Genomic DNA, 12,342 nt, shown 5'->3' on the forward strand with positions numbered 1-12,342 from the left:
AATTTCAGAAGGGATGGGAATGGAAATATGAAAAATACAGGAAAAGAAAAAAGCAAGTCATCAACAATAAATAGAATAAATAGAAATTAAAGGGAAAATAAGAAAAAAAAAAGAAAAAAATTAAGCCTTTGTTGTTCCCTAGAGATGGCTTGAACTTTCACAGTTTTCATATCTGGAAAAGCTGTCTGAAAGCTAGAGAAACACTCAGTCTGTTTTCTGTGGGCTTTGCTGTCCTAAATATGACTGCAGCATTGTCTTGCAGTGACTGCAAAACAGAAGACATTGTTATGTCTTAACTGCCCTGCAAAAGCAAACTAGAAGGTAAAGTGAATTCACTGTCCCAGAAAGGAAAGCATCCATGCAGAAACACACTAAGGAGTATGTTGCCTGGACACAACAAAGGATAACTTAAGTAATCTTAAATGTTTCTGTCACTCCTCAATAGTCATGTTAAAACTATTAAGGGAGGAAAATTTTGGAATACTGTTCCAGTTTAAAAATGTGACAGGAGAGACAGCCTGTATTAAACAAGCAAGAGCTCTTCCCCTGGGGAGAACAAAGGAAAAAACCTCTCACTTTTAAATGTTTTGGCAGATTTAGAATTAGTTTGGAAATAGCAATGAAGATATAAGAATAGTTAATGCATATGTCTTCAGGGCCATAGCATATACAAGCCTACTGCAAGACTCCAAAACTGTACTGAATTTCACCCAATTTTCCAGATGTAAATTTAAAAAAAAAAAAAAAGGAAAATTTATCAGTGGTAAAAATAAATGAATAAAAAAAGTTCATTCTGGCAGTATATGGTAAACACATAAAAGTATCAGCTGCCCTATATGCAAAGAGTATCACAGTGAGGAAATGATGGCATTCACTGTACTATAAAAATAGCCTACATTCATAGGAAAGGTTAAAGTAGGAAATGTTTTACTTGAGCAGAACAGTATGTGACAGAAGTACACACCAATGCACAGGACATGCAGGGGATTTGTCAAGGCAGCTTAAAGCCTATTTCTCAAATCTTTTTCTAGACTCAAGCTCCTGTAACAATATTCCTCCTCAGCAGTGCAGCAATAATATACAAGTCTGCTGCAGCCTGCTAAGCCAAGATCCCTTCTCTATTGCTGTGCAAGAATGGAACAAAAACAACTTGCAATTTGAAATGGTAAAAAGAATATGAATCTATCCATCTAATTAATCTGTGGAGATAAAAGGGTTCCCTGCAATTACAGGAGAGCCTCTTTTTCTGTTCCTTATTCTCAGCTGGAAAACCAGCCTCAATGAACATTTGAATGGGGAAGAAGGGAACTCCCAGAGATATCCACTTTACCCTCCATCTTAATTTTAAGGTAGATCATAAGCCTAATGTTCTTCCAAACAGGCATTTGATGATATGTAAATGTTCAGCAAGGCCTTTTTCTCATACATTTTACCACACTGGGGAAACATGCATGAGGACTTCATGTTCTCTCTCTGATTTCTCATAGCGGAAACCAAGACAGGCATTAAATTTTATCAGCTCAAGAGATGTGATTGTCAAGCCAGATAATTTCTCAATTCCTTGAAAGTAAAATTACTTTTGACCACTTCCATATTAAAGTGGAGACATTAACAACAAACCTTCCCAAAATAGAGCAGAATTGCAGAAGCACATTTCATCAACACAAAAAACTATCAAGTCACATAATCAGTTTTTTAGTAGCTATTTCTTATAAGTCTTTTCTTTCAGAGGGTCCTTTATCTCTCAGATAAAAAGCAGCAGACATAGCAAAATGCCTGAGGCTCTGTCAGAATTTCCTACTATCTGAGTTCACTTTCTCACTAAAAGCCATTCACAATTACAACGATTTCAAAGGACTTTATTGTGGAGAATAGTATCGACAGCAAACTCCATTGAAGCAGAACCATCAATTTGCCAGTTTATATGCTAACAGTACGTAAGAGGTGAAAGAAAAAGTACAAATAAAATCATTTAAATTATGTTAAATGCTGAAACAAGTCGTGATCTAAATGCTCATGAAGGAGCTACACACAGAGCATATTTTCAAGGCAACTGGCTGTATGTTTTCAAATTTTATTTCATTTACATTTAACTAAGATACAATATTCTACGTACATCAAAAAGGAAGGATCTCCCTAAAGTACTCCCAAACCTACAACACCATGACAAGAACAAAGAGAAATATGGGAGATGCCTCCCTTGGTACAGAAATCAGTAAGTAAGGGACTGAGTCTCACATGAACTATTTTTAAGCACCCTACAAAAAAGCCCCACACATTTGTATTACCATTTTCTTCATAAAAAAAGAATCTGAAAAAAGAATAAAATATTTATGTGTGCTGATTTTGGCTGGAGTAGTGTTAATTTTCTTTGCAGTGGCTTGTATGGGGCTGTGTTTTGCATTTGTGTTGAACACAGGGTTGATAATACAGAGAAGTTTTTCGTACTGACACCCTGGTGAGGAGACTATGAGTGCATGGGAATTTGGGAGGAGACACAGACAGGATGGATGACCTCTGCTGACCAAAGGAATATGCCAGATGACATGTCATCATGTGCAGTATATAAAGTAGGAGAAAGAAAGAGGAAGGGGAGACTTCTGGAGCAATTGTCTTCCCAAGTCACTGTTACATGTGGTGTGGCCCTACTGTCCTGCGGATGGTTGAACACCTGGCTGCCCATGGGAAGAGCTGAATGAATACCAAGTTTTGCTTTGCTTGTGTGTGCTTTTCCCTTCCATATTAAATTTTCTTTGTCATAACCACGGGTTTTCCAGCTTTTACCCTTCTCTCCGAGATCCTGATGGTGGGGGACTGAGAGAGTGCCTGCATGAGGCCAGTTGCTAGCTGGGGTTAAACACAACACTATGAAAGATGAAAATAGTTTTTAAAAGCTGTTGAAAAACTTGATTGAAATTTTACAAGTGTCAACCAAATAGATAAAGATGGAAGATTCTCAGCTGATGCTTTTTGGGAAGTTTGTTTTTCACAATTTCCTTTTCACCAAGCACAAATGTTATGTTCTATGATGCACTGCACTGTCAGTGTACATGAACATCTGTACATGAATTACACATGGATATTGAAATCCAAAATTAGATGTTAAAATTATCTTCATAGTCCTGACAATGCAACTTTGCAGAATACTTCCTTCATCTCTCCTTGTTGTTACATATTCTCTGAATTACAGATTCCTACAAAAAGTTAGCGAAATTTAAGAAACAAACAAGCTAAGGGTTAGGGTTAGGGTTAGGTTTAGGTTTAGGGTTAGGGTTAGGGTTAGGGTTAGGGTTAGGGTTAGCAAGACAAAATATTACACTCAAATAGTCTTCATGTTCACTATCTCTGCAGAAGCATCTCTGGGAAACCGTTAAGACGTACATAGTTGTTTCCATATGCCTGTTTCCTTTCCAGAAGAGTCAGCTCTTTATCCATATTCCTTGCTGAGCATTTTAAAGACAGGTAGAACGTTATTCAGTGTTTTTATGCATAAGGGATACCTGATCTATCATAAATGTCAAATTAGGGCTATCCCACATTGCACTCATTAGTTACAGAGCAACACAGGGCAAGGTGGATTTTTGTCAAGTGTCTATAATAAAGCTTAAAATGCTGTTATGAAATATTCATGAGGATTATAGAATACACAGCATTCATATTAGTGCCTGAAGGATCACACAAAACTCCCGTTGTATATGTATTTATGAATTTTTGTATATATGTATATATGTATATATGTATATATGTATATATGTATATATGTATATATATGTATATATGTATATATGTATATATATGTATATATATGTATATATGTATATATGTATATGTGTATATGTGTATATATGTATATATGTATATATGTATACATGTATACATGTATACATGTATACATGTATATATGTATATATTAATCTCACATTTGATTAAACTTTTCTTTACATTTGTGCTGAGATCAACCTGGTTCATCCCATCTCCTCTCAGGTTTTAGGACAGCATTAGAGATCATGGAAATTAATTGAAAAATTCCAATGACCTGATATAGGAGAACATCTTTGTAGCATTACTCTTTTAGATCATAGAATCATAGAGTGCTTTGGGTTTGAAGAGACTGTAAAGGTCATCGAGTTCCAACCCTTGCTGACATGGGCAGGAACAGCTTGCACTGGACCAGGTTACAACCTGGCCTTGAGCACCTCCAAGGACAGGACACCTATTACCTTTCTGAGGAACATGTTCCAGCGCCTCACCACCCTCACACGAAAAAATTTTTCCCTAATATGTAATCTAAACCTACTCTCTTTCGGTTATGCAAGGCAACAAGAAAAACATGAAAATTTAGAATGCCTGCACGTCAGAGGAACAGAAATTATTCTGTCTCACTGTCATCAAGAACAAAACACACAAAATATTTGGATATTTCCCACTAAGCAGGTTGCAGGAGAGCTGCATATTACTAGGCAGAATAATCTTTAAGAGTAATAAAAAAAAACCCGCAGGAGAGAAAGTGCATGGGAAAACTCTTCTTTACTTAAACATTAGTGCTGATGTGACTCAGGTTTTACACCATAACATTCCTAGACAGAAAATAAGCAACAACATTGCCAAACAGAGAACTTTACTGTCAGCATTTGGGAGAGATAACAGTATACACAAAAACATGCAAAGAACAGAAGTTTCTTTTAGAAGTTCTGTATCCTGAACCACAAAGATACGGCTTCCTTGGGCAGCCTTCCAGAGAGTTTTCTGTCACACTGTTGGAAACACACTGCTTGCAGCTGCTGGTCACCAATTGGCTTCAATTTGTACGCACAAGACTGGCAGTGGTTCAGGACATTTCTCAGAAACTGAATTTTTCCCTCTCAGGTAAAATCAGTGGTAAAAATGGCTGAGGCACAGACTTACACTTCATGTTAAGACACAAACATTACAAGGACAATGAAAAATACAGAGGTAGATGGAGGACATTTCTCAGAAACTGAATTTTTCCCTCTCAGGTAAAATCAGTGGTAAAAATGGCTGAGGCACAGACTTACACTTCATGTTAAGACACAAACATTACAAGGACAATGAAAAATACAGAGGTAGATGGTGAGACAAAAAAGATACCATGCCTTCATTCTTTTTGTGTGGCACCAGAAATGCATTTAAATATAGTTTCATATGTGATATGACAAGATAGAAAATTTTAGACAGTTCTTCCTGTCATATACCAGCTACTAAATATGAATTTGAAGCAATTTTTTCCAAAGCCAAAGAAATTGAAATTGTAGCATATCACACAAGATCCTATGAACACATCAGAGGTTCAAAGAAACAACATCCTTTGTTTACAGACAGAGATGTACTGTTGCCAGATTATGAGTTCTCTACAACCTGATTATAGAGGGATTATGCCTGAATGATTAATGTACTACTGAGGCCCATGAAAGCTAGTACCTAATAAAATGTATACTAGAATACTTCTACTAGTCAAACTTTTTCTGCTCCAAATATTTGTCAATATTGAGCTGCATGAATAAATAGACTGAAAATCCTGCTGCTGCTGTGGTGGAGGAAAAGGGAATTCCACACAAATGATAGCTGAGCTCAAGAACAAAACATTTTTGAAATTTTTTCTGCACGTATGCAAGTGCTTCACAAGTTTATATAAATCTAAACATTGCACTGAATTTAGAACGTTTTGAGTCATTACAGATTATCACACAAAATTTTTCATTTTTTCCTGAATTCCTTAATGCAAAGAAATAAAAGGAAACTTCCATTTACTGCAGTCACTGTGAATAGATTTCTGCCACTACTTCTCCCAGGAGTCGTGTATACATAACATATGTGCTATTAACCAGTCACTTCATTGCTTCAGTTTTTAGACTTTCCACCTTCTACTAATTCCAGTCCTCAGTTGTGTCACCTGACACTGGAAAGTTTTGCAAGTGAGTATCAATAATTTCTTCTTCTGAGTTTAAGCCTTTTCATAGTAAACTGAATATTTCTAGATCAACTATGAGTTAACCCTGTTCCTTTAGAAATTTTTTGGTTTTTTACCTTAAAACGTGTTTTCTGCCTTAATATAGCCTATTTTTAGAAACATAAGTCAAAAAGTTCTTGATGCCAAATTCATACAAAAAATGTCCTTGAAACCTGTGGGAGCATAATCTTCATGGATTCTACACATGTACAAAATACATATACATAGCTCTATTTTTTTTTTCCTTAAAGGGTTATTGTAGCAACTGAAGTCTTTCTTCTGTGACATAAGAGAAAGTTAACTTACACTAGTATTTTTAAATATAAATTGCCAATCCAACTTTTTAAACGTAAATTCTTAATCCAACTTCTGTGTCCTAAGGCTGGTAAAAAAAATCCTTTGTTATCATCTCATTCTCTTTGGCAGTTGTTCTTAAGACCTTTCCACTATGATAAACAACCTCATGCTAGATGCATTTTATTTTGCCTTTTTGCTACATATTAATCTGTTTTTAGAGTTTTGATTAGGATTCTATCTCAAAAGCCACAGAAATCCTCTGATGAGGCCATCAAATCACTACATCTACAGAATTCTTGGGCTATCATCTATCACATCTAGGTAGCATCTATATGCAGGGAAGGTTGTTTTGAATACATCAAAACATTCTCAGCACATCTGTTGGCAGAGCCCCTGCATGTGCTGCTTTGCAAAGTGCACAAGAGGAATGAGCCCTTATACTTTGTTGGGTAAAAGCAGTAACATAAATGCAGGAGATACATTCAGGAGACTGTTCTACTTTTGATAACACATTAGAAGGAAGCAAGAGATTCATATAAATTACAATTCTTATACTTTTTCTGTTCTTCCCTCTTTTCTTCCTTTACTAGCACTGCTGAGGAGAACAACTACATTCTAATTTGACTTTTTAAAACTTAATTATTACTGGATAGTACTCCAGCTGGCTAAACACTACATATAAAAGTTCATATTGAATATGCCAGATATATGAGTATTGGCATTTATACACATGCATGCATATACTGTAGTATGGCTGCATTAATGGAAGAATTCCTTGAAATTCCTAGTCAACACCCAGTATTAACTGGTCTTGCATATTAGACAATCTCTTAAGCCTCACTACATTTTAAAGCAAATACATTATCTCCCACAAAAAGGCTCCTTGTTAAAACAGAAAACTGTATATGAACAATATGAGGATAAAATTCTCCTTCATTTTATAAGACAGAAGATAGATAGATAGATAGATAGATATAGATAGATAGATAGATAGATAGATAGATAGATAGATAGATAGATAGATAAATGACAGCTAAGACACAACTTCTAATGAGCCATGGCAATTGTCCAGAATTGCCAAATAAACTGCTGCATATAACCTTCTGAGTGCTAAAGCATTTCTGTTTCCTGAAGAGGTCTTCACAGTTGGTCTATTTGATGGAAACCATAGGCCAGACAGCAACATTTCAATAAAATAATTAAAATAATGCAATCCTGGTTTAAAGACACTTTTAAAAATACTGATCTTAAGTTCCCCCCTACCTGTAGCAGAAAGCTCACTTCTTAGCCCACGGTACTTGAGTTTGCTGGACAGTAACAATGATCTCAAGCCAGTGTTCTGCATTTTCAGGAAGCAAGGGGCAGTAGAAAGAAGGATAACCAGAAAAGACCTAAAAGCAGTTGCCACACACCATTTTTATTGCCATCTCCCAGTGGCTGATGACATCTGACTGAAAATGAGAGCTGGGACATACAGGTCTTCTGACCAGATCTGCCGTCCCACGTCTGCTGGCCTCTGGCTGTAGCCATGGGCAGCGAGGAAAAGCTTTGATTGCAGAACACTGTAAGATGGTAAGATCAGGGTAGCATGGAGTTTTTAGGACTCCTTCATGTGCTGACATGAAGGACCTGTTTACATTGAGAAACAAATGAAGCTTATTCCAAATTACTGCATGGAAGCAAAAGAAAACCTTCTGTTATTCAAAAATAAGTTTAAAAGCATGAGCTTTCAAGACTTACATTTCATTTGCTTGAAGATGGACTTGTTGGGCTCAAGCCAGTGCTGAAAAGACAAAGCAGAGAGCAGAGGTTAATATCAATCAAAAATAGCCTTGTAAATGTAAATGGTACCAAAAATGAGAAGTAGGAATTTTATTTCACTGAGACATACATAAATGAGAAAAACACCTCCGTAATGGAATTCTACTGTATAAGCATATGTGATATCACCAGCGCCTGTAAAATAGATGTAGTTGAGAATAGAAATAAGACAGATATTTCAAAGACATATTTAAGGGACTACAGACTGTAGTCCTCAGCTTGCAGTAGACATTTTAGTCTTATACTTTTAGACATTTTTTTTCCAGAAGAATGATCATATCAGACAGTAGGAAAGATTATTCAGAAACTTTAACACTGTCTCTTCATTGGTGTTGCCTTCTATGCTTCTTAAAACTAAAGAACGTCTAAGTACTATATAAACTAAAAATCTCAAGGGAAAAAGATTGCACTTTTCTGTGAAATGTTCACAATAACCTAATCATAACTAATATACAGAAGAGAGGTATGGATGCTTATTAGTAGGTGCATAAATTTACAGGAAAATATGCTTTTGGCAGGAAAATAAGTAAGGCTCACACTTTAGTTAAGAGCCTTAGCATATCCCCTGCTAGCACTAGCTGACCTGCTCAGGAGGATGTTTTGTCAGACAAACGAACATGCTGATATTCAAGTGCCACTTCAGACCGCAACCAGCAGCCTTTGTATTAGTATTTTTCATTTAAGCAAAAATCTCTGCAGTAAAATGAGATTTGTGCTGTGGAAGCAGCTGGTCGAAAAGCACAGCATTCAACACTGGAAGGCCTTGCACTAAGGGGTTTCATTCTTAACCCTTTCATTCTAGCCCTAAAACCCTTTGGTCAACTGCAAAAAGAAAATGTAGCATTTATTAAACATTATTAAACAATGTCCAATACTTAAAATATTGGATCCTAAAACATGGGCTACCATTTCTCTTCATAGCCTGTAGCAATTCTACTACAGAGAAAGGCCAGGGGTAGATATTTTGTAGGGGTTGTTAATATCTGACAGAAAATTATTACTTTAAAAATTATGACACTTCAAGAATTCAGGTGCAGTCAGGATAACCGCCAATCAGTTTTCTGAAGAGAACTTTTGAAAAAACAAATACCATTGAATGAGCATTTTTAGTATCTGTGGTTTATGTGCTATGGTTGCTCAGAAACTCACACACAAATAGTCTACAGTAGTACTGGAGATAAGCCCAGCAATGTATTTCTATTTGAAGTTCGCTTATCACTGAGAGACTGATATGGAACCCTGGTACAAAGAAAACAAAAACCAACAACTTCAAACTTCAAACAACAGCCACAACACAACAACAACCCTCCAACATTTCTTTACCTATTCTGTCTTCCCAGTATCTCTCTTTTTAGGGGAAAAGATGAAACATAATTGAATCAGCAATGACGGTTTCACTGAGTTACCAGAAATATCTAGCTCATTTCATTCTTTTTTTAGATAATACACATAAATTATTTATATGTTTCACTCTGAATAATGGGGGCTGAACGTTGCTCATAAAAAGATAAAGACAATCTGATTTAAGAATTCTTATACAGTCTGCAGTGGTTTAGAGGTACATAATCCAGAATGAATTCACAGATGGGAAACCAAGACAAACCAATATAGAAGTCCACTTTCCACAGCCCCACCCCACATCCACCGGGATCAGGCCAGTCCTAGATGAAGATTCAGACAGCAAAAGGGGACCTGGACCGTGAGCCATGCTGTACTGCTCCCAGCAAACTGAAAGTTAAGAGTATTCAAGATTTTCATCTAGCAGAAACACAACACGATTTTCTTGATATTTCTTTTTGAAATACCAGAAAGAAGTATCAGCACAGACTGGAGTATCAGCACAGACCAGATCAGCATTTAGAACTGCTTGGAAAAGTTAATTACCTATTACAACAAAGCAGTTAGAGATTAAAAAAAGCAAATTTGCAAATATGAAACCCTGATATCAATCATGTGAATAGTGAAAGAGGGGAAACATGGAAATTTCTCAAACCCTCAGGAATGCAGATTTACCTAACATTTCCAAAATCAAACGTGTATCACTAAGACCCGACCTACATGGGTTAAAACAGATTGAAAAGACACCAAGCAATTAAGCAGTCTAGGCTTTCACATGGAGGTCATGGAAGTGACAGGCAGTTTCTACAAGCTCAGATTTCTGCTGTGACCTTCTGTTGGTGGAAGATTGCAAACGTGTACACAATTCAGCTGTATCTTCCAGAAAAGAGAGGAGTTATTTCATAATTTATGGAGACTTTCAAAGACACAGCAATTAGGTGCTTAATGCTCTCTGACTGTCAGGGGAAGATAAACACCTAGTCATTGCTAATATTTCTGGAAATAGCCACCCCTATATTTTTGTTTGCATATTTCAATTTGAGTTTTAGGAAAGATTTTCCCCTGAGTACTTATCTTTCAGCCTTACAGCATTGACTATTAATAATTAATACCTGTGCCTCATCTCTACTATACAGTATCCAAGCCATATTTATTCCCAGATTAATTAGCTGTTATAGTAAGGAGGAGATTAAGGTTCCTAAAAATTAATCAAGCTGTTTCTGCAGAAACTTTATATTGAAAAGTATTTGGTTTTCCAAAATGCTTTTTTCATGTAGTAATATTTTTTTAACAACTTCCATGAAAAAAAATCCTAGGTGAATGAAAATATAACACCTCAAGTTAGCTTCAAAAGATAAATTTTAGAAACATTTTAAATGTTCAGCTGCAAAAAAGTGTCACTAATTCACATGTCACACTGCCTTGCAAGAACAGGCCACAGATGTTTTCAACTGTTCATTGCAATTAGTTATTGTACCCTTTATTGTAATAAAAACCCAAAAAAATCTACTCAGGTATAGAACTGAGACAATAATCTTTTATTTCTTTACTAGCACTAAAGTGTGCAAATCAGGGAGAGAAAAAGAACTCCAGCAATTTTAAGCAGTTTCATCTCTGTCTTGTGTATTTGACATTGTAGTCCACAAAGGCTGCTTTAATTGAAGGATGGCCTACACCTGCAACCCAGCTTGATTTTATGTGTGATAGTAGCTAATGATCACTAGAAATTATTCCTGGAGGGGCTGAACTTCTTGTTTCATTGAAAGCATGTTAGCAACATGGTTGCTGCCCAATGGGGAAGGAAATACTTTGATCCTAATCCTGTTAACACATTGCCAAGCATTCTGAGAGGAGATTGATGTTCAGCACTACTCATTTCTAATCTCTTTTCCACAAGAGGTTTCAGTAGCTGCTATGTATCTCATGGGTCAGACAGGTGCTCTCACAGAAAAGAGAAGGTTGAGAGAAAGATACATAGAAATCTTGAAGGTCAGTCACGGGACAGCTAACGAATCTTGGTGCTTCAAGTGCCAGTGGTGCGTAAGCAAACTGTCACAGATATCACTTTTGGTGCTGGATCCTAAAATATGCTGAGCATTGCCTTCTGACTAAGATTTCATTGCAACTGTATGCTGCATTTCAGACTAGTGCAATTTTTGCTTTGTAAATAGAGCCTTCACCTCTGATCAGCCCTTAAGTGGCGCTGAGTAGTCATTAGCGAGGCCAGGTGTGTTCTTGCTTACCCACAAATGCTGAGCAGCTGATGTGCTATCAGCTTTCACAGCAAAAGCTCAGGGTGAACAAGGACACCCTGCAAGGGGAAAAGCACCGTTCTAGAAACTCAGTTTAACTCCACAAACACTGATATGCTTTTGGTAAAAAACACTTCAGTCTGTTTCAACCTGTTTCAAATAAAGCCATTCACTGAGAAGGTCTGAGAGGGCCGAGCTTTGTCTTGATCCAGCACAGGGTTAAGAGTTCTAAATAAGAAGCTGTGAGGAAAAAGGAAACAGTGATAAAATCAAAGAATGGCCTGGGTGGAAAGGGACTTTAAAGATGATTTTGTTCCACCTCCCATTCCATTGACAGAGACATGTGTCATAAAACCACATTGCTCAGAGTTTCATCCAACCTGGTGTCCTGGTTTAGGCCTTGAGCACTCCCACGGATGGGCCATCCACAGCCTCTCTGGGCAACCTGTTCTAGTGCCTCAAAGCACTGGCAGCAAAGTAAAGTCTCATCTCTTCCCAGACTAGAGGCTTTTGATTAAGTCTCGTTTGGAAGAGGAGTAGTCAGGAATGGGCAACTGAAAGTGGCCAAATACTGTGAATACTTAAATTTCATTCAGCAAGCAATACTTTGCCAAGTGCTTGGATTTGCATACAGTAAAACAGAATCCGAAGAACCTGCAGGTTTTA

The 12,342-nt window shown here is 36.8% G+C and overlaps 1 protein-coding gene across 2 annotated transcripts in view; it reads right to left on the reverse strand.

Annotated features, from left to right (window-relative positions):
• The window catches only part of FRMD3 (FERM domain containing 3), a 135,142-nt gene that overhangs the window by 53,744 nt on the left and 69,056 nt on the right, over positions 1–12,342 (reverse strand). For both annotated transcript variants that reach the window (XM_064735251.1, XM_064735250.1), the window contains exon 3: positions 8,006–8,048. In XM_064735251.1, the coding sequence (XP_064591321.1) occupies positions 8,006–8,012 (7 nt within the window). In that variant the 5' untranslated portion in view covers positions 8,013–8,048. The remainder of the gene's footprint in view (positions 1–8,005; positions 8,049–12,342) is intronic.

The sequence above is a fragment of the Zonotrichia leucophrys genome, chromosome Z, assembly GCF_028769735.1.
Source record: "Zonotrichia leucophrys gambelii isolate GWCS_2022_RI chromosome Z, RI_Zleu_2.0, whole genome shotgun sequence".
In the NCBI taxonomy this organism is placed as follows: Eukaryota; Metazoa; Chordata; class Aves; order Passeriformes; family Passerellidae; genus Zonotrichia; species Zonotrichia leucophrys.